Here is a 24,276-nt window from a genome sequence, read left to right on the forward strand (position 1 = left end):
GCTCCCTGTTCAGCCAGGCAACATTTCCTGTAAAAGTAATATTGTTTAGTACAAGTCAGCCTGTCAGAAGTGATTTTAACTCTTATCCATAAAAAAGGGATCTTAATGGATCACAGAAATGAAGATTAAGTCTATACTCTATTTTGACTTAAATCCATTCCCTTTCAAATCAAAGGTAAAACTGTTATTGCTTTTAATAAGAGCAGAGTAAACGCAATGGTAAGAAAAATTTAAAATTTAATAAATATATTCTCCTTAATTCTGTTTAGAAGAAATCTTAGAACATATTGATGTAGGTCTATAAAAAGAACATGAATGCCAAAACTGTCTCTTATTGCGGCTAGATTTTACAGAATCTAAATTAAACAGATTAATAATTTTACTTTTTCATCATAAGAGGAGCAGTATGACAGGATGCGCATATAAGAATCATTTTGGATAAATAAAAGCAAATTTAAAATATATAAAAGGAAATTGAGAATAGAAAATGAAATTGAGGATAAATTGAGGGTAAAAATGATCGAGGCACAGAAAACAAATCTGTCATGGATTGCAATTAATAGAAGTAATCTTTTTTTGAAGGTCAGTATACAGGTAGAATAATTATTTTTCTATTGTGTATGAATACAATGTAATCAAAATGAAGTTCTGGGAATATAATTAAAAAATCTCTAAGTTCATTAGGTATCTGTGTAGGAGAACTGAATGCTAATGTCTGTATTTAATTGCAACTACAGTTCTAGAATCTTCTTCATTTGTTGTCAGAAGCTTATGTTTTTGTGAAGTAAAATTTTTAGAGGGGTAATGTCTCTTATTCAACAGGTGGTTATAGTTGGGGAAAAATGGGCATTCTTGTCTGTGGAAGAAAGATTAATTGCAATTCAAGAGTCAACTGACCGTGGAAAACAAATATTAAAGATTTTGCAGCTGATTTCTAATTAGGACAGAGAAGCATACAAAAAGATTTCAACCAGCATACTTAGGCTTTGGAACTGAAGTTTAGTTTGTGTCAGGAAACAAAGATCTCCATGCATGGTGATGCTGCTAGAAGGAAAGACGCATCTTCAAATGAAATGTCCCAAGTAGGAGGCTGTATGTATTTTTTCATCTCAAATGGTTTCAAAGTTTTCCACTAGGAAAATTCTTTTAACTGTAACTAAATTCCTTCCCAACATCGCTAGTGACAGAGGACTGAGTTTTCTGCTTTTGGAGCATGAAATGTTTCCTAAAGGATCAGCAAGGCTTTGAAGAAGCAGCATGCTTGGTAGTCCTGTTCCTGGAGCCTGTGCCTCCCTGAACAGAAGAATTTCGTATTCTGTTAGTGGCCTTATGATTCTGATTCAGCTGAGCAGACAGAAAGCATCGATGTCAAATCTACTGCCAAGGCTAAAGCTCAAAGTATCATTACTGCCAGAAATTATCAACCCTAAAGGGAAGCACAGATGACACTAGTATATTTACCATATGAACTTTATTAGATCAAACGGTCTAATGTTCCTTATTCCACTTGCATTTATTCTGAATTCCCTACTTGCAGTTATTCTCAGTCATAAGTGGAAAGTCATAAATTGGCAGCTCTAATCAGGCAAAGTTCTGTATGTATGAGCATCAGAAAGAAATAAAATTCAGTATTTTTATCCCTCTTGAAATGTTAGAGGAGGTTCTATAGACTGTTCTGGTCACAGTTCATCTGTTACATGATGCAGTGAAGGAATAGTATCAAATCTCTAGCTTTTCCAGAGCTTCCAACATGCAGAAGATCCATTAAACAATGAGATCAGAGCCCACATGCTCTAACTGAATATACAATTAAGAAAGAATTAGGAAACTGTTCTTTTGACTCCTACATTTGTAACAAAGCCCCAGTGCAGCCAAAGGATTGTTTTGTGTGTAATTAGATTAAACACACAGGCTTCCCCTTCACTAGACTCATAAGATGTGTTAATACTGGCAAGGAGGTTCAATCTGAAGTTACAACAAAAAGTAATCTTGGAGGTTTGCTTTTAGTTTTGTTTTTCTTCCCACCATAGAGCAACAGCTCAGTCATTATAAATAAAACTTTAAAATCCAGACTTTTCTACTTCTTCCCTTCAGTAAGAACAAAACTGCCTGTTTAAATGAGAAGGCCATAACTCAGTTGAAGACAAGACCTGAACAGAAAATTTTTATATTACTATCTACTTTTCTCTTTTAAAAAACACAGTTTAAAAGTGATTAAATGTATTTTGATGTTTCTGCAGTTAAAAGTCTTGCGGCCATGAAAACTGTTCGATACTCCCTCCTGCTCCTTGCGCAGAGCTGTCCCTTGATTATCCAGTTCTCCAGGACACATTTGTGAGAACAGTACCTGAATCTACTACTCCACGCTCACATATTTACGCCTACAACCACCTGATTATTTTTTTCCTTGTTCACTGACTGTGAACAGTTTTTATGATTTTATAGGGCATAAATACTTAATCTTTCTCACTTCCAAACTTCTTCAAGTTCGTGACCAACATTCACTGCATAAATCCTTGTTTTCATTAAGTTATCATTCTCGTTGTCTGATAGAAAAATAATCATTTCAGTCAGTACAATCCTAAGCAGTGCTGATGAAGTCATGGTTGTTTGATGACTACAACACAGGCACCAGCTCTTCCAATATTTAGGGAAGCCATCTGCAGAAAAAAAGATACGAATTAACTGAACAGGAATAAGACATGTGAAAGATTGCCAAAGTCCTGTGTCAACATTATTCTAAAATGGTCAAAACTAATGAGAGTGTAAACCGCTAAAAATACGAACAACCCACAATATCCTAGTATTGTAGTTCTAAAGTTACTTATATCTGAAACCTTTCACTTGAAAGTGTGAGAACAGAAAAAAGAAGTGATTTTAGAGCTGTCATCAATTTTGTGAACTGTTGATATGCAAGGGGTTTCTAGCTGATGCTTCTACTTCAGTCCCTGAGGCAAGGTCAAGGCTACTAATACCGAAAATGTATGATTCCAGTATTCTTAAACAGGTTCAGGTGTCCTTTAGAATAAGTTTAGCAGCTTTAGACACTATTTAAGACAACACAAGGATTAATAACTTTAGGAGATTGAATCTTGCTGAGACTAACACAGCAGAGTCAGCCTATATGATATGCAATAATAAGAGCAATGATAATACACTGTAATTAATGGTACTGTAGATATCAAAGCAGAGGTGTTCCGAGTTTCCTAACTGCCTGTCCAAATGTAGCTATTCATGGCTTTTTATGTGGACTGGTGGATTTGAGAAAAGAATCTTTCCAAATTTAATTATTTCCTACAGAATGTCATAAAAATGCTCTCTTGTTGTTTAATTAATAGTTGATAAAAAAGATGGACTTCTGCATTAACTTTATACCATGTATGTCTACATTTAAGTTGCACAACAGAAGCCCCCCTTTACAATAAAAATAATAATAATAATAAAAGTAATTTTTTACTATAATACATCTAGCATATTTTAAATGCTTATTTTAGCATAAGATCATGCTTTCGAAGTACATACTTTCCTTCACTAACTTTAAAGGGAACTTAGGGTGACTAATTCAGATGTAAACATATAAACTGGTGGAACAAATTACTCTTTCAGCAAGTCTTAAAACAGAATTAATAACAGAAACTGTTGAAATAATCCTTTGTTTCTTTTTAAGGTTTTGCTATGAATCCAAATATTTCCAAGAACTACTGTGACGTAATAAAATAAATTCCTTCTACAACCAAATCTCCAGCTCCCAGCTTCTTGCATTATACCACTATCTCTATAATACTTATTAATTCTTACATGGTTCAACATTAGGAACATACAAAGAGTTCAACATTCCAAAATATCCATCAAACAGAAGAAAATGGAATTGGAGAATGAAATGAAAACTTGGCTCTTTACATAAAACAAACGAATTTTCGTATGAATGATCTTCAGGACATGCTGGTTACCAATTAAAATTCCAGATCCATTTTGATACTTTTTGTGGCATTACTTCTGCATGAAGAAAGATGAAAAAATTTGATTTGTTACAGAAATAGGTCAGAACAAGAATTTTGTCTGAACGATAAGAAGCTAGTATTTCTAAAGACTGCTTATTCTGTCTTTTCCAGTTTTCAGGATCTAGAGTCTCTCTTTTCTGTCTTCAAAGAAAGCTCCTGACATAAAAGCTGATAAAATGCTAGGACTATTTTTACAGTTATGGCAACCTCAGATACTATACTTCTTTTCAGAAAAGTAATGCTTTTATGTACAACAATCAAAATATGTTACAGAAGAAAAAAAAAGACCTTATGATTACCTGTGTCCATTCATTAGTTTGAGGGTCATATGCTTCCATAGTGTTCAGGTATGTTTGACCATCATAGCCACCTACTGCATATAATTTGTCACCAAGGAGGCAGACACCAACAGCATCTCGAGGCATACTCAGTGGAGCCACCATTGTCCACGTATCAGTTTTGGGATCATACCTGAAGAAAGAGAAAGTAAGCTGAATGTCGAGGGAGAAGATAAGTGTCAATTCATGGTGATCTTCACTTGAAATATAGGCACTTTTTTTCTGGAGAGAAAACCATTTAGCATCATATCCAAAATATTCTTCCTAACAGCAAAAAGAAAACATACAGAATTATTGTGTTCCCAGTTCAAACCTCTCAGTGCTGCTTAGGAACTTTTGCTCAGCTAACCTTGTGGAATAAACTAAGGTATTTGTGGGGTAAGGTGTCATAAAAAAAGATTTGAGAAGGATATAAGAACAATATCTGGGTGTATGTATAATTTTATGTATATATATATATATTTTTAAATAGGATATTTCTTCTAACATATTAAAAATATTTTTCCAAATTTATATTATTCTGTATTTTAATTTCTAAAATTATACTATACAATTTTTGCAGCCAGAAAACCTCACTAAGAATTCAAGGGATATGTTTAACTGCATTAGAGTCAGATTGGAAGTCCGAAGGATGGGCTAGCTGAGGATGTGAGAGCTGGGGGTAGCCTTAGCTGCAGTGACCATTAGATGGCTGAGTTCAGCATCCAGCATAGTAGAAGCAGGATGACAGGTAGGATTAAAACCTTGGACTTCAAGAGAGCCAACTTTGGCCTCTTCAAAGACCTGCTTGGAGGAATCCCAAGGAAGGCGGAGTTACCGAATGCCTTCTTTGCTTCAGTCTTTACTGCTACGGCTGTCCCTCAGGCATCTCAGCCCCCAGAGGAGGGAGACAAAATCTGGAGAAAGGAGGATGTCCTCTTGGTTGAGAAGGATCGGGTCAGAGATCACCTGTGCAAACTGGATCCTCACAAATGCATGGGCCCCAATGGGATGCACCCATGAGTGCAGAGGGAGCTGGCGGATGTTCTTCCTGAGCCACTCTCCATCAGTTTTGAAAGGTCATGGAGGACAGGAGAGGTGCCTGAGCACTGGAGGAAAGCAAATGACACTCCAAACTTCAAAAAAGGCAAGGAGGAGGACCTTGTAAACCATGGCTTAGTCAGCCTCACCTCCTTCCCTGGAAAGGTGATGGAGCAGTTCACCCTGGAGGTCATCTCCAGGCATGTAGAGGAAAAGAAGGTTATCAGAAACGGTCGACTTCTGATAACTCACCAAGGGAAGATCATGCCTGACCAACCTGATAGCCTTCTATGATGGTGTGACTGGCTGGGTCAATGAAGGGAGAGCAGTGGATGTTGTCTATCTTGACTTCAGTAAGGCGTTCAACACTGTCTCCCATAGCATCCTTATGGACAAGCTAAGGAAGTGTGGGTTAGATGAAAGGACAGTGAAGTGACTAGACAATTGACTCAACAACAGAGGTCAGAGGGTGTAATCAACAAGGCAGAGTCTGATTGGAGGCCTGTAACTAGTGGTGTTCCCCAGGGGTCTGTGCTGGGTCCAGTCCTGTTCAACATATTCATCAATGACCTGGACGATGTGTAACCTCAGCAAGTTCACTGATGATACCAAGATGATATACCAGAAGGCTATGCTGCCATCCAATGAGACCTGGAGACCTAGGCTGAGGGGAACCTGATGAAATTCATGGAAAGCAAGGGTAAGGTCCTACACCTGGGGAGGAACAACCCCATGCACCAGTACAGGTCGGGGGGCTGACCTGCTGGAAAGCAGCTCTGTTGAGAAGGACCTGAGAGTGCTGGTGGACAGCAAGCTGACCCTGAGCCAGCAATGTGCCCTTGTGGCCAAGAAGGCCAACAATATTCTGGGATGCATTAAAATCTGGACTGTGGCCAGCAGGTTGAGGGAGGTTATCCTCTCTCTCTACTCTGCCCTAGTGAGGCAACATCTGGAGTACTGTGTCCAGTTCTGGGTTACCCAGTTTAAGAAGGATGCGGAACTGCTTAAGCAAGTCCAGCAGAGAGCTACCAAGATGATCAGGGGACTGGAGCATCTCCCTTATGAGGAAAGGCTGAGAGATCTGGGTTTGTTCAGCCTGGAGAAGAGAAGACTGAAGCGGGATCTCATCAATACTTATAAATAACTGAAGGGTGGGTGTCAAGAGGATGGGACCAGAGTCTTTTCAGTGGTGCCCAATGACAGGACAAGGGGCAATGGGCACAAGCTGGAACACAGGAAGTTCCACCTCAATATGAGAAAAAACTTCTTTCCTGTGAGGGTGCCAGAGCAGTGGAACAGGCTGCCCAGGGAGGTTGTGGAGTCTCTTTCCCTGGAGATATTCAAAATCCACCTGGACGCATTCCTGTGCCCCTTGCTCTGGGTGTTCCTGCTCAAGCAGGGGGGTTAGAGAAGATGATCTCCAGAGGTCCCTTCCAACCCCTGCCATTCTGTGATTCTGTGATTCTGTGATTCTGTGACTGTCCTCCTGATATTTGCTCAAGTGAGGAGAGTAGTACTGTTTTAAGACATTAATCACCACAGAATTTTTTAAACTGAAACCAAAATGCCTTTTGTATAATGATAGTAATTTTAACATTTAGCTGATGACATTACTTTAGTTATTCATTAACAATGTAAAAATTAGAAACCATTCCATTATATCTATTTCAGATATTTGTAAAATAGAAATGAATCGTCTTCTGATAATGCCTCTCTGTTTGTTACTAAGGATGTCTGAAGTATGAGGTTGAACTAGTTACCTCATTTTTAGATGACAAACATTACTAAAATAGAATACTGTATCACAGTATGATAGAATTAATTTAATCTGTCTTTAAGCATCTCTACTATGTAGTAGAATCACTTGATAAAAATTAAAAATAAAGAGTTTAAGGATACAAATCCTTTGACTGACTTCAGTCATTTGCTTAAGTATAAGGTAGATCGCACTGTGGGTATGATTATTTCTCTAAAATAATTTTAATGGAACTTTATAATGGATAAAAGTCTTATTTATTTACAAGTCATCTAACTACTATATTTTATGTAAAACCAGGCATGAAACCAGTTTTGCCTACTCCTTTAAGAGACAGTATTAGCTATAAGTGCATTTTTTGGGTGGAGTCAAGTTCTTTCCAAATATTTTCTCATAGTCTAAACTTTCTTAACCAGAAGTTCATAAACCTACAGAAAGTTGTATAAACATATGCTTTACAAAAAGGAAAATTCTAGGCTTTTACTACGAAGGCGGACTATAAGAGTACCTGTAATTATTTCAGCCATTCATATTTTCAGGAAGCAACCAGTAGCAATACTGTTAGAAGTTCCATGTTATATTTGAACACTGGAATATTTTTAATCTTTTTAATATAGATATTGCAACAACAATGTTACAGTGCTTTGCTTGTAACTGCCTTTTGGTTCATAAATATGACCTTCAAATTGGACAATAACAGAATTGCCTATAACCTTGATTAAATTGGTCTTGACAGCTAAATACATTTGAGGAAAAAAATTCTACTCATCCATTGGCTACTAATCCTTCTGGCTTTATTGGGACTTCTCAGAAAATAAAATGATAAAATGTTGTATTCTGCTTTTTATGTCTAAAACACCATTAAATTGATCATGTTGTGCATTTTACTTTCTTTTTTAAATGTAATTTATTTTATTTATTCATGTTCTTTCATTTTGCTATCTTTCCTTAAGAAGTTTTGAGTTAAATATCTAGATATGTGATAAATGTAATTTAAAACTTGAGAGGAAAATACTTTAAAATACTGCCTGAATATGTGGAAGGCAAATGCACATGTAACAAGCCAAAAATATTTTAATTTTGAATTGATTTTTTCAAAGACTTGGTGACTTTTTCAACAACAGTATTGTATGCCTCTAGCTGAAAGAGTTTCACAACCAGTGAAATGCACCAGTATGCATTGTATCTTCACCTGCCTAAAGGCAATAAATTTTAATCGACTTTCTGATACACTACTTTTGAATTACAAGGGCCAAGGTGAGGAGCTGCAAAAGCAGGAAAACTAAATAAAATTGACATCTTTGGACTTTTTTGTTTTCAATAAACAGGTAAGCTAGGGCTAAACAGAATTCTTATAACGCAATTCTGCCAACAAAATAGAACTGCACAAGAACTTGTTTTTTGTAATTGCCAGGAAAATGTTGGATATTTCTTATATCCTTTCTTCTCCTAAATACAACTGTACATTTAATCTTTATAATAACTAGGTATACCCTAGGGTGAGAAGGGTTATGATAAAAGTTCCTGAATGTGGAAAGTAATTTCAAATCAAGGTGAGACAAAGGGGAAAGACTATAGATCACATGCTTACGTTTTTAATAGCTGTCAAGTTTGGAGTAACATTTTGAAAATAAACCTACTTTATAAAATCTGGCACAATATTCCAAAATTTTATAATTCTTAAATAGGAAGTAGTAATTTTATCTTTAAAAAGGAATACAACATTGTAGTTTCCCAGCTTGTGAAGAGCAGACAAACATAACTATTATTTTGTTTTAGAATGCTTGAATCCACAGGAAATCCTTCACAACTCTGTCAATCTTAGAAGAGTTCATACTGGGAGTCCTAATTACTATTGAACTGGATGTTAACAGTAGCATTTGAAAAACACATATCTACTCTCACTAGATTTACATAATCTCAGAAATAAATTTTATACTATTATGTCTCATTTGACAGTCTTCCAGGAGAAAATTGGTATTTGAATAAAGCACATCCAATAAGGCTGTATCAGAATGACAAAATGACTGAATCAGAGACTCATTCCTGAAGAAGGTTGATGCCTTAGATATTTACAGAAAGTAAAATTTTCAGAGAGATATAAAATAACCTACTAAAATAGACCTCATTATCACTTACTAGTCTGTGGTTTCCTAAGTTATTGAGATGTTTTTATTTTTGGAAGATGATGCTTTACTTTTGAATGTAAAAATAGACACATTAGATCACATCCCAGCCACCTTATAAACTTATCAACCACAGGGAAGGCCATGAGAGCTTTTTCACATGTTAGTGGAGTCTACCACTCAATTTACATCCACTCTATGCAAGCGAATAGCCTTACAAGTTCTGATTTGTTAGTTCCAACTTTTAGTCTGGAAGCTAACTGCCCATGAAGTGCATTATCCACATTTTTTGCTATCAGTGCAAAAATACCTAGATGAGGAACACTGTATAATGTCATTCAGACACCAGTACATAAAATAGATCAGGGATATGTGGTTTAGCTCATTATTATAACTCCCCTGAGAAAGACAAATGTGATGGAATGTGGTTCGTCTTCAACACCAGAGTTTCTTCTCAGAGACGGAAAAATGAAAGAAACACTCCCTTGCAAGTACCAATAAGCAGAAGTAGTTGGAAAGATTTCGTACTTATTAATATTGTCATTAGTAGTCTTAATATAAATTTAATTAATTGAAAATTCTGGTTGTTGCCCCTTATAAATAGAAGCCCATGAGTATAAGCGACGTAAGTACAGGCATAATGGGATTTCTCTGATGAACTTTCCAACTGTTGGAGATGAGAAGTAAAGTATTTGGCAGCCTGTGATCTTTGCTTACATAAGGTAGAGATGGGAATGAGTCTAAGACTGAGCAAAATAATATGGATAACATAAGGAGTAAGTTTTAGCTTACAATTTTTGGATTACATATTGGGTAACTGGCAAATGCCAAGCCAGATTCAGAAGAAGAAATAACTGACATTTAATTAAAGTTTAACTGCTTCAGAAAATAAATAGACAAATGTCTCCCAGGTCCTAACTTTACTTGTATTGTAAGATAAACCAACTATTCAAACATATCTACTTTAACCTTTGCACCCCGTACATGTTCAGAGACTGTATTTTTCCTTATTCTATTTTAAAGCATACAGAAACAGAAAAGTCAAATCTTCATGAAACGTTTGAAGAGTACCTTCAAATTGAATGCTACAATCTTTCCAGCTGTGCCCTACTGCCCCACTAGATATTCTTGAATTTGTGGAATATCCACTTGCAAAATTCAGACTACTGTAAATACAGTGTGTAAGGCTTATATCAACACATCAGGAAGTGGCAGTGTTGCTAAAGGAAGCAATGTCATGCACTGTAAATATCCATCACTTAAGCCGTTTTGTATTTCATCTGCGCTCAGCTATGTTTGTAGAGTTACAAAATACTTCTAAACACAATTTGGTGTTATAAAATTATTTCAAGGCTGAATTTTTATCTCTGCAAAGTTTAGTTTATAACTCTGCAATGTGCAATATCATGCCATAAAAACAAAGATTTCTTAAATGAGATGTGAAAAGAGTGGAGTTTTGGGTCCATGATAATATATAATAGTATTGTGAAAAAAGGGGAAAGAAAATAACCTTCAGAGAGGTTGTCTTCTATAAACCTTTATGGAATTTTTCAAGTAAGTAAGTTGGTATTTTGGGGGGTAAAAACATCTGTTTAATTTTACTATCATTTAGCTAAGAAAATGATGCTAGTGGACATCATTTTGTACTCAAAAAAAAATGCATGTATAAATTGGATACCTTTCTACATAGTCCAGCAATCGGGAACAATGGTTAGAAGCAGGAGCATCATGGCCTCCAACCGCATAAAGAAAGCCATCACACGTAGCCACTCCTACACCTCCTCTTCTCTTACACATAGGAGCACACATATTCCATTTATTTGTGTGAGGATCATAATATTCCATTGAACTCAAACACGAACTTCCATCCCGACCTCCAACCGAATATAACCTAAGAAAGTCCACACAAATAAAATTGTTAATAAAACAAGAGTTCAGAACTGTAGAAATAAAAACAAAGAGCATCTGAGTGTTTTATCTGACATCAGTAAACAGGAAAAAGAAAAAAATATAAACTCTCAAAATCATATGAATTTCATATGGTCAGCAAATATAGATGACTAATATTATTACCAAATTCACATATTAAGTGCTTTGTCCATCTGAATAGAAAGGAAGAGATTTTCTTTCTGGTATTGGATATTTTAATTCTTTGATTACATCATACGCTGCCAAGAGAGCCATAAGTGACATGCAGATTTGTCTCTGTAGATTTATAAATTATGTAAGCAGGGTTGCTGCCTAACTGCTCACACCTGTGAGGTGGAAGTGGAAGTGCTAACTTATAATTGGTAATCCAGACAAACAAGAAGTATGCAATCCAATTATTATAGTTTCTCTGTGTTTTTATCACGCAGCAAAGTAGTGGGAATTATTCTGACAACTGCTGCCCTGTAATTTAATATTTTATCTTGTATAATTCTTTAATACTGAATAGATTCACAGGCTTCTAATTCTCCCTTCTTGCAAAAAAAAAAAAAAAAAAAAAAAAGAAGTACTGCATAAGCTGTGTGTGCTAAAGTACAAACCATATAGAAAACTGTAGTCAGTCTTTGATCTAGTATTCAGTCTATTGTACATACAAAACTGTCAATGGGAGGCTCATGTTTGGAATGAATTATACACTTATAATATAGTAAAGATCAAATATGCAGTGCATTGCAGAAAAGAATATTGCATTATGTTTTAAACATGGATTTTTAAAAAGTGCTACCTTAGTTTCAAGGATCTTGGTTATACTGAAGAAAGTCTTGCTCATGCTAACATTAATGTATACTCAGCAAGTAAGAAAATGATACCCCCAGGCACTGTATGTTGATTTTCTTCGTCAGACTATATTATGAGGATTGAGTTCTGTAGGGAAGTCATACACAACTTCTGAAAATATTTTAAATTCAAAATGTAAAAATGTGGTTTAAGAAAAAATATGTTGTGTTTGTAACTCTCTGCAGGCAAGAAACTTGTTTCCTTCCTCCTTTTATAATGGTTCCCAGGAGGAAACAGTTCTGATTGTTCTTTTCTACTATTACCATGCCACATTCATTTCTTATATGAATCCTTTTGGCGTCTGTTGCCTTTTCTACAGTGCCTGGGAATTAACTAATAGAAACACAGGCTATTTTAAAGTCCAACCACTGAACAATTTAGGATGCAAAAGCCGTCTGTGTGAAGCAATTATTCATTTGGAAGCTTTTACTGTCCTAAGCGCTCCATGAATTCAGAGCTACTTAAATGTGCATTTACCATTACATTTAATTGGCATGGATGCTAATGAATAAGGAAGTACCATGCTACCACTAAATATGTCACTGAAGCCATAGAATATTCTGGTACTGCCTGACAGATATACTTGTGCTCTGACAAAAGTAGCCAGGAGAATTCATACTCCTCTAAGAAAGATGTTAAAGCAAATAAACTTTTTTTTGCAACTGTATCTGTGGATCCAGCCCTAAGACATCTACTTTTCTATACGATTATCAGATATCTACAGGTGGGGTCCAATTTGAGATTAAGATACCTACATGTTAGTGTTAATTTGCAGGTGTATACAGTGTCTAAATTGCTGTTATGCTCAGGGTAGTCAGCCAAGCCTAAAGAACAATTTTGTTCACCAGCCACAATCATACTGTTTTTCTTCAGCAGAAAATAAGGACTGCAGAACAGCACTAAAAAAAAAATTTAAACATGTGATCAAATACATTTACATTAATATAAATGTAAACATAAGTATTTACATGTAGGTGTGTGCAGGGATGTTATCCTTATTTTCAAAGATGGGACTTCATTCAGCTTCCCACAGATAGCGATTAAATGTTATTTGTGACATCTAGGGTACAGTGACATTCCCTGCAGACTGGCAGATATGACAAAGACTACACAGGAGAAACATGCATGATTGCTGGAGGTCACGTAGGCTATCCTGAGGGAATTCAAATAGCAGCGGGCAATTACATGTAGGTAAGTGAATTGATCCCTTAAAATGAAGACCATGGTAAACAAGAGGGGAAGACCAAGAAGGAAAAAAAAACATCCAGTACTGAGTACTTTTACCTCTACTGATCACAGTAAAAGTTTTGTCTGCAGACATGTTATAGATTTGTATTTCTCAATGGTCTATATTTCAGCTTATTTGGACACTGTGTATAGATATGAATTCAGACCAAACTAAGTCTCCTCTGAGCTGAAAATTTGCCTTTTTGGGGTTTGGTCACTTCTTTCTGTATTAAGATGGATAGAGCTTCCTAAACGTTTGTGTGTGTGCATATATATGTATGTATGTATGTATATATGTATGTATAAAATGGCTAGAAAATGCAGTAGAGGTTTCAAAGTTGGATACATTAAGAGAAATCATGACTGGCTGGTTCAAAAGCATTTATCTCAATGCTATCATTACAAACCTTTGGTAACTAATAAGGAAGGCCATTTTAAAATTCCGTTTGACAAGCCAAGCTCAAAAAACCAGACTGCCTTTCACGGGAGGTAGCACGGCTTGTGAAAACAGTTGAATCATACCTTTACTGCATTTCTGAAAGAGTTTTTTCCTTTCAAAATTATTTCACTGTAAATATCAAAGACCATATCCAGTCTTTTGCTTAGGTCCCTTTGTACCCTTTTCTGCCCTTTCAGTGTGCCTGAAAAAGCAACAGAGGATTACTGTGGCAGAAAGAAAATCTGCTGGGTAGAAGTGAAGGGAAGGTAATAATTTTCATCGGTGCTGGACTGTATTGCTCAATCTGTCCACACCTGATCTAGGAATCAGACTATAGGAGAGGAAAGATATCTATCCCTGCTGCCTTGGTTATGCCAATGAACAGGAGTTCACTGGCAAGAGCTGAAAAAAATAATTTTCTGAATGGAAAGTATTAATGAAATCTTTTTTCTGTGTGTAAGTTTGGAATGGTATTTCATGTATTTGGAGGAGTAATTAAGTAATAAAGAAAATTAAAAATATATACAGTTTGACCAAAACAAAGTGAAGGGAAAAAAAGTCATAAAGTGTTTGCAATTAAAGAAATAGTAACTACTGATGGAAAATATTGAGGGAAAAACACACTTTACATAGATAATATAATTACAGTGAAGTTCTACTTCCTAGGTTAGAAAGTATAGTTTCCTAATAAAAAGAACCTGTTTCAAGTAAATTTAATTCTAATCAAAATTATTGGGGCTACATTATCTCTACAAGATCACTGACTGATTCTACCAGTTAAAAATGTTCATAACTGTATCAGGCTATAAGGTAGTTAAGGCAAAATAGTCTTTCTAAATTAATCATCTACTACAGCGTGACCTTAAGGCCTTTTATTTGCTCTCTTATTTATTAAAAAAAACCTAATACCGTGAATCTGTCATTAAATAAGAAATTGTTATTGAATTCACAGAATTACTTTGTGCTAGACTGAGCTAATGTGGTTATGATATTCATCTTCTTTATGAGTTTAATAGTTTTAGACCATACAGCTGTTTCATTTTGTTCTGTCTCAGTATCCATTTATTGCACAATTTTTAGATATTAAAATATTTACACCTTTTTATAGTTTCTACAGTTAAGGAAGAATATTTTCAATGTGTCCTTCTTTCCCTATAGCGGGAGGCAGAATAATGGTCTTTTTGAGAAAAGAGTTTGATCAAAAGCAGCAGTTAATAAACAGCACATTTAGAAAACATCAGCAGTGTCAAAACTCTCATAAAGGAACCTGAAATAACTCTAAAGGATTTAAATTAAGGTATAAATTTATTTATAGGTCAAAGTACTTTTAGAGTAAAATATAGTAAGAATAGAGACAAGACTTTAAAAGTTACTACGAAAAAATTCTAAGGCTGATAGATTGAGCTAGTCTTTGAAATAGGTTTAACATTCCCTCCATTGCAAAAGGGTTTTGTAAAATTAGTTACACTTATAAAACACCTAATAAGTAATTAATATCATCCTAAGTCAAATTTCATTTTACTTTCTAGTTGGGTAGATAATGTAAGATCTGTTATGGAAACAGATGTGAAATCATTAATTTTTTTTACAAGGAAAAGCACTGCTGTATTTCAGTATTAGGCAAAATATTCATGTCTCATAAAATACTGATTTTAGAGTGTTTATAGTCAGAATATTTTGGTCAGAAAGGATGCAGTATGAAAGATTTTCTTGCTTTACCTGACTGTAATTATGTATGTTGACTATAGTATTTTCTTAGTTCAAATGTATTAGTAAAAGAATAACTGAATCATCAATGAGGCACAAGACCAAAGAAACCCTCAAGCAGAAACAGCCATGAAAAAAAAATGCTCTGATGGGAAATATAATTGTTTCAGTCATACTTTCTTATCTTGTTAGATCGGCATGAAATTTTGAAGTGTTATTCAGCTTTAAAAATCACAATTACAGCATATTAATACTTCATTTATTTAAGAATATTGAGCCAGTTCCATAGTTTTTACTGAACTATGAAAATTATCAGTGCATTGCAATTAAATGGATGACTAGAAAAAAAGTCTTAGATCATTTAGTCTGTGACCTTCGCAACGAACAAATCCTTCTCAATTCAATGAATTCAACCAATAATGAAAATTCAGCTGAAGTTGGCCTACTGAGTCAAAAGACATTTCATTTTATCCCAATATTAGTTATTAAGAAGTTAATCAAGTTTCAAATTAGAAAAATAGAAATATCAGTTAGCAGTGGAGATAGCATGGCATTCTGTTCTGCTGAGTATAGTAGATATTTGATACCTGCTGTAAGGGCTATTGCCCATAAAGATGTTTAGCTGAGTATCAAATTAGATATTTAGCTTGCTTTAATTTCAGTAAGATTTAGGTGTTTAAATATCCTTCCAGATTTACACATAAGTGCAAGTAAGAAAGTGTATACACATGTACAAACACACACATTAATACATGCATGTATAGCTGTGTGGATAGAATGCAAGTAAATGCCTGCATTTGGTCGGGGGAGTATCTCTAGACTTCTCTGACTGCACTGAACCAGGGCTTCCTTCAGGTCCCAGCATATAGGCACTAAGTAGTCTTTGAGATAGGCTGGGATTCTCATACATCATCTCCCACTAAAGATAATCATTAAAAGACAGACTTTCAGAATAATCCAGAATGTGGGATGTTAATATCTTTTGCAGTTTTGACCATGAGAGATAGGACAGTCATTGCTGTATGCTTTTAGGAGTCTGTGCTTAATTGTGGAAGCTGTACAATTAAAAAATTGGCTGTGAATCTTTCTAGACATTATCCACACTGCCTCCCTTTGTCTAGATTGGAATGTGTGTTACATTTAAAAGCTTAAGTTAGATGAAGTGACCCAATTGCCTTTTCCTGTCAGGTATTAGGACTGAGTAAGCTAACTTGTCATGTCTGCTTTGTCTGAAGTGCCCTTCCATACCCAAATTAACACATACCGTACTATATTATGTTCATTATCTATGTAGAATTTGTTGTTCATTACAAATTTTGCAGGAAAAAAAAAAAGGATTATGTAGCAAAGACAAAATGTTTCTTATTACAAAATCTGAACAGCAGACCTTACAGCCAATGACAGTCATGCTAGCTGTACACCAATCAACAGTCAGCTAGCCCAAAAATCTTGTTTGTGTGGGTGATGGATGAAGAGAAGTGCATGGTAGGGTGTATGCACTAAAAGATGCAGGTGTGCAGTAAATATGCAAAATAGAAACATGGCCTAAGCATCTGGGAGCCTGACCATAGCATAACAAGAGAAAACAGGCTCATCAAGTTCCTACCCTACAATGTAGCAATGTCATTAGCATGTGCCATGTTTCCTAACAATCACTTGGGTTCTAAAGAGCAATACAGCCTAGCTGCATGTGCATCTGCCTTGGACTGTAGGAAAGATATTGGTTCTACTGTAAAGTTTCATGATTTTTCATTATCCTCTTCTAAGAGTCACATATATTTACCTAACTTGTATCTGTTCTAGCCCTTTTTAATGATAGCCTAGACACATAAAAAGAAGCAAGCCTGTGTAGACTCCTATTTTATAGGCTGGATGTAAAATATGAAGTTAAATCTTGCTTGAAAAAGACAGAATATGATGCATATTGAATTGAATTGCACATTCACTGAGCTGCATGGGATCCCCACATAGGAAATATGAATTTGTGTGCAAAAGTACAAAAGATCAGACCGGGGCACTGAATTAGTAATAAGCCTTAATGATTCTGCTAAGAGAGACTGCCACAGATAGTTTATTATATGATGCATGAAAGGCAAAGAAGCAGAACTCCTGGAGGAGGTTGTAATCAGCCACGCAGTCAAGTTTTGTAGGTGGTTATATGAATGTAATACATTGCTAATTCTCTTGTGCCACACACTGAACTGCTATTAAGGACTTTGTGGAATTATTAACCTATGCCTGTCCGAGGTCAGTAGACAGCGAATATACTCCTGTGAGTGAATAACTACACAACAATTTCGAGAACCTTTCTTGTGCACACACTAATTTGGTTTGAATTTTGCTGTTTTCTTGAAAATGAAGGTTCAGCAAGCTAAATTTTCTCATGTTCACATTGTAATAACGCATAATAGTCATAAGGGACATATTAAACTAAAGCAACTGCTCTTTCATTCCAGCTTTGTTTCATTAAATGACCTGAAAACAAAACATTCCCCTGTGCATACAGCAAGGCCTGTATTGGCCAGCTCTCTGTGTTTTCCACTGAAAAAGAAAAACAGAATAGCTGGAAAAGTACTGCTAAGACAACAATCCAATTTCTCGAAATCCATTACTAAATGAATCCAACTATTGCAAGACTGGTGGGACTGAATGAATGTAAATGAATATGAATGAATAAAAAAAAATTTTTTAAAGAAAGCTAGATATTATTAAAGCCTCTCCACCTAACAAATGAGACTGAAAACATAACAAATTAATTTCCATGGGTGTGAAGGGACAAAATAGTGAATAGGTATATACATACGTATTGTTAAAAAAAAATCATTAGTGTCCCCTATTTCTATGAATGCTTAAGTAGAATTAATAGAATGTGGAAGCCATTCCAAATTCTATCTGCCACAATAAAGCAACAGACAAAATCTGACATAGCCAATCGTTAATAAACAATTTCATAAAGGACACAACCACAAAATCACATTTTTATGTTGGCCTGCCTTTCAATAAAGATTTCAAAAGGGAATACATTCAAATATTAGTGATTAAGATAAACAAGAAAAAGGAAGGAAACATAATTGATGGAGAAAGATGAGGCTTTCCAAACAACTCCAGTGTTAAAGATGTTGGATTGGATTAAGATGATCTGTCTTGAGGGTTTTGTTCCTATAAAAGAAAATATCTCTGTGTCAGTTTAAGCGTCTGCTCTTAGTATTTCTATTGCATTTTACTTCTTAAAAAAAATCACCAGACATAATTCTGACATCTTTCTTGAGATTATAAATTGTGACTCGTCCTCAAATGTCTAAGCATTTAGTTACTTCCTTTGGTACTGAACTTATGAAAAAAGAATCACAGATAATGCTTTGGCACCAACGTCCTGAAAGCTCAAAAGTTTTATAAATGTTCAACTTAGCTTTTTTAAAAACTGTTATAAAAAAACATATGTGAACTATAGAGCTGGTCATTTGCCCCAAGACTTGCTGCTTGGGTACTTGAAGCGCATCCCCATTTTTAATCTTTGACTAATTTAAATGGCTTACTTACTGGTTTCTAATATTCCTTTATTTTCCAAACTCTACTTAGACAACATTTGATAGGAAACCTGATCTCCTAACTCAACACAAAGATGTCCTGTGTGTGGCAATTACTTCATTATTAAAAGTGTGCAAAAATCAATATTGCTATTGTACTGGCTGTAAGTGCCCAGGCGCTGGCAGTGTGGGATGCAGGGGCTGCCCCATGCCGGACACGGCCGGTTCCAGCCAGCTCCAACCCACCCGCCGCAGGGCACTGCTGAGCCCCTCGGCCAAGGTGGGGGTGCCTTGGGGAAAAGGTATTTTAGAAAGGGCAGCAAATGCCACAAAGACAGAGTGAGGAGGGGAAAAAGAGAGTGAGAAACAGCAGAGGGAACATCAAGGTCAGAGAAGGAGGAGGAGGTGCTCCATGGCACCAAAGCAGATATCTGCACTGCAGCCTGTGGAGGACACCATGCAGGAGCACCAGGATGTTTCCTGAAGGACTGCACCCTATGGTGAGTCCATGATGGAGCAAGGGAAATATGTGAGGAGGAAGGAGCAGCAGATGGACTGACCGCAACTCCCATTCCCCATCGCCCTGCACCACTCAAGGATAGGGGTAGAGGAATCAGGAATGAAAGAAATAAGTTGAGTCTGGGAAAGGGGGGAAGAAAGGTGGTGTTTTAAATTTTGTCTTTGTTTCTTATTACACAGAATCCATTTTTATTTGCACTAATCTACATTAATTTTCCCCAAGTTGAGACTGTTTTGCCTGTGACAGTAATTGGTAAGTGACCTTGCTCTCTTTATCTCAGCCCATGAGCAATCTCATCTTATTTTCTCCCCGTCTGACGAAGGAGAGTGACTGAGCGGCTGGGTGGGCATTTGACTGTTAGCTAAGGCTGAAGGCTAACCCACCACAGTAATGCATAAGTAATTCCCAATACACAGCACCCATTTTCTCCTTCCCTTATTGTACACTGCCTAAACACAGATGGAGACTGTAAAACCAATTGTAATGAAAATGTTAATACTAATTATAATAATAAAAAAAACATTGCTGCTTCTCTGTTGAAAGGATCAGATACAAATCAGATGGATATTAATGGGGAGTAATATTCTCCTGCATCATTTCTCATTGTTCTTTTACTTTTCTTCAGAGAAAACACTTATAAAACTTTTTTTCTCAAACAAAAGAAAAGTAAAAGATTATTTCAAAAGGCACTTATTCTATTCTATTGTTCTATTTTTAAAAGTTAAGATTAGACAATTCCTTGCTTTTTGCCACCTATCATAGATCAAAAATAGTGTGTGATATTTGATATAAACAGCAGCAGCAGGTGGAAATATCAAGTTCACTAAAGCACATCTTTGAGGATGTGCCCATCAATAAAGGGCAGAACTCCCTTCTCCTTGGTTTTGCAGGATGTTACCATGTGAATGAGTTGCTTCCCAGTGCATGTCAGAGTCATTCTATTTGCTGCTTAATTCAGTGTACTGCTGTGATGTTCTCCCATTTAAAGTCAATCTGCAAATTTTACTAACAGCTGAGTATTTTTTCTTTTTGCAGCACAGTTTTTTTTTATATCTGTTAAAGAGAACAAAAGTAAAAGGCCAATCTTTTTGCCATGAAAGTTATAGTTACATAAAATGAATGTTGATAATTTCCAATGTAAAAGTAGAAATTCAGGATTATTTTTTTTTCTGTGATGTAATTTTTATGGCCATATAATAGGAAAATCTAGAGAATTTTCAGTTAGGTGTGTGTCACACAATTATTTGGAATAACATAAATCTGTATGATACAAAAAGTCTCTTTTGGGTATATATTCCAGAGGAAAGTGTGTAAACATAACTTCATTTTTACTCACAGTTTTCCTACTAGATTTAAATTTGTTCTGAAATTAAATTACATGAAAAAAAGTTAGTGTAAAGGTTCAGTGTTCTCAAGGAATGCATGCTTCATATATTAGGGAGTTGTGAAATAGAAAGCTAATAAATCACTACTGTAGTCTTGGAGGCAACTACACTTTAAGATACTGAAAAGATTAGTATTTATTGGAATGAAATTGTCAACTAGATGTTTTTCCTTCTTGATTTTAAAAATGAAGAAAGGAAGACACAATCTTGAAACAGTAAGTGACAATTTTAAAAAGCTTCTGAAAAAGAATTTTTTTGTACATTTGGTTCCTTGATGCTTCTAACTTACGCTGTAGAAGAGTACTATGGCTTCAGCATTCTCTCCTGTGAACTACAGAATGCCACTCTTACATAGGCACATGTTACTCATGTCGGTCCCCAAAGAGCAATTCAAATAAATCATCCCAATGTCTGACCTCTCCCGTCATCTGCATATAAAAAGCACCATCCTTTCCTGATTTTTTTAAAATTTCTACGTTAGTGTAAGTCTCCATTTCACATTTAATATTTTAACACCTACATCTGCTGCTGATATGAGAGAGTTCATGCACTCTTTCTTTTCCAGTCCGTGCAACAGGGTTGTTAACGGTAACAAGACAGAAAAGATGGTACTGTTTCCAGATCAGGATAAACTACTGACCATGTTTCTTCCCATGAAACTCTACAGTCGTGGCAAGTCTACAGTAGCTACCAAATCATGTTAAAAATTGTTAAAGGTGTCAAGTTAAAAAAAAAAAAGAAAAAAAATATATTTATATACGCTAAGGCTAACACTCTTCACACTTCCACTACTGTTTAACTATAAGAAAGGTCTGAGGATGAAGGAGATGGAATCTCCAAAGCCTCAATACAGATCGTTACTGCTAGACAGAACAAATTGTTGATTTGGGAAAACAAAGGCATGTTACTGAAAAGGAGAATTCTCGGATTCCAACTTTTGATGTTCCATGAAAACAGATTATATTGCTCTTTCGATGAACCAATAAACAAACATTTAGAACCTGATGAGAGTTTGGTGTACACCCTCTTGTTGTGTCCCTATCATTTTTATTTCACCTCTACTTTCCCATCTGAGTTTTATTTATTTGTATGCATCTGTTCCTTTGCCAGCTGTAATACTCTGTTGCTTTTCTTTAGCATGACAGGCATTCATGATAATCATGGCACTCCCTGTTCAAACTTTGCACTTTCACTTAATTTTTTTTCAACATGCATGACCAAAATCAAACACAGTAAACCAAATAGCATAAATATTTCCACAATGAATAAAACTTTATGTATTCTTCAGTTGCATTTCAGTTTTTCAGATTCCTTCTACTGTTTTTTCTGTACTAACAAGGTACAGAGCCTTTTTTTTCCCCTCTTCTGCCACTTTCTACCATTAGTTTCCTTCAAATACAAGACTTGTTCATTCACATATGTACTCTTAAATATCCCATTTATGTTGCTGCTTAGGGTCATCCAAATACTTCTGTAGAACAGTGCATGTCCCACATGACAATGTTACCTTTGGTGTCACTTTGAATGGTCTGACAATATAACTAGCGTGCTCCTGCTGTTATACTCCTTTATCCTAAACCTGATCTTTTAAGAATTCCAACAGTAACTTTGTGATGTCCTAATTGTCACAGTTCTTTTCTTCTTAAAATCCATGCGCTATTCATCTTTTTTCCATCTTATCTAATTATTTGCTGTATGACACCGGATAAGCTGCTTTATTGAAATTTTGGTGCAATGAATCTGCCGTGTGTCTTTTGTCTAGAAAACCACCTGTCCCTTTTATTATTTCTTCTAGTTGCACCTTAGGTTTAGGAACCGTCTTAAGAAAAGGAATATTGCTTGTGTTCCCAACTGAGGATAGCAACTAATATATCCTATTACTATGGGAAATCTGAGGGTAGTAAGCAGGTGATGTTCATGCTTAGAGACAAAGATGTTCCATTAAGCCCTCATGGGTGAAACTGCATTGTGATCTCAAAATGCAATAATGAACCTGATTATACAAAAGAAACCTGTCAAATGGACTAAGATAAAAAGAAAAGAAAAAAACACTTAATTTTTCTGGTTTTCTGATGAATGCAGCAAGATTTTATAACTTCAATAAATAAAGGGTTTTTTTTCAGATTATGATGCACATGTTGGCACAATCCTTTCAGGTTTTAGGAAAGATTTTGATACAATACAGCATTTTAAGTTTAAATTTAAATGTATATTTCAGTGAAAAAAAACCATTTATTTCTCTGTGCCCTGTTTTGCCCAGTTCAGATAGTATCACTGTCCAGTTTTTGAGCAGCAAAATAATTGATAACTGACACTTTGAGATTTGAAACATAGGTAAGCATAAAAGGTTCAATATATTAAGAACTAATAAGAAGTTACCTACAAATCAATCATCCCAGAGCCTAAGGAGATCAGAATCTAAAAGATCTATTTTTTATTTCTACCATAACCTTAAAGAAAAATATGGTTTTCATCCATTTTCTTGTTAAAATCATAGAATCATAGAATTGTTTAGGTTGGAAAAGACCTTTAAGTTCATCAAGTTCATCCACAAACCTAACACTGACAAGCCCACCACTAAACCTTGTCCCTAAGCACCACATCTACAGGTCTTTTGAATACCTCCAGGGATGGTGACTCCACCACCTCTCTGGGCAGCCTGTTCCAATGCCTGGCAACTCCTTCTGTGAAGAATTTTTTCCTAATATCCAATCCAAACCTACTCTGATGCAACTTGAGGCTGTTTCCTCTCATCATATCACACCTTACTTGGGAGAAGAGACTGACACACACCTCACTACAATCTCCTTCCAGGTAGCTGTAGAGTGGTGAGGTCTCCTCTCAGCCTCCTCTTCTCCAGCCTAAACAACCCCAGTTCCCTCAGATGCTCCTCAGAAGACTTTTTCTCCAGACCTTTCACCAGCTTCGTTGCCCTTCTTGTAAAATGCTCCAGCACCTCAATGTCCTTCTTGTAGTGAGGGGCCCAAAACTGAACACAGTATTCAAGGTGCGGCTTCACCAGTGCCAAGTACAGGGCCATGGTCTCTTCCCTACAGTATTCCTGAAAGAAGCCAGGATGCTTTTGGCCTTCTTGGCCGCCTGGGCACACTGCTGGCTCATATTCAGCCGGCTGTCAACCAACACCCCCAAGTCCTTTTCAGCTGGGCAGCTTTCCAGCCACTCTTCCCCAGTAAAAAGAATGTATAATTTTGTTCTGCTTGAAATTACTTTAACTGGAAAACCAATGAAGCAGACCACAGAGGTATGGAAGATCGTAATAGTTTCCAGCATAAAAACACAAAAGAAGAGCCTATATTTTTTCAAGTATTTAAGCAGCTCACACTTGAGATCTTTAGTATTCAGCATTCCTTTAATGTGAAGTGCCCAAAGCAGTGCAGAACACACACACGTAGAGTAGTTTCTAACACTCTCACTTCGAAGATAGTCTAACCCTGTTGCATTTT

At 35.9% G+C, this 24,276-nt stretch overlaps 1 protein-coding gene across 1 annotated transcript in view; it reads right to left on the reverse strand.

Annotated features, from left to right (window-relative positions):
- Positions 1–301: 301 nt before the first annotated feature.
- Positions 302–24,276, reverse strand: part of KLHL1 (kelch like family member 1) — a 251,707-nt gene continuing 227,732 nt past the window's right edge. Inside the window, exons 9-11 of the mRNA XM_075088110.1 lie at positions 10,920–11,132; positions 4,301–4,472; positions 302–2,660 (exon numbers count right to left, since the gene is read on the reverse strand). Coding sequence (XP_074944211.1) covers positions 2,601–2,660; positions 4,301–4,472; positions 10,920–11,132 — 445 coding nt within the window. The 3' untranslated portion in view covers positions 302–2,600. The remainder of the gene's footprint in view (positions 2,661–4,300; positions 4,473–10,919; positions 11,133–24,276) is intronic.

The sequence above is a fragment of the Phalacrocorax aristotelis genome, chromosome 1 (assembly GCF_949628215.1).
Source record: "Phalacrocorax aristotelis chromosome 1, bGulAri2.1, whole genome shotgun sequence".
Taxonomy (NCBI): domain Eukaryota; kingdom Metazoa; phylum Chordata; class Aves; order Suliformes; family Phalacrocoracidae; genus Phalacrocorax; species Phalacrocorax aristotelis.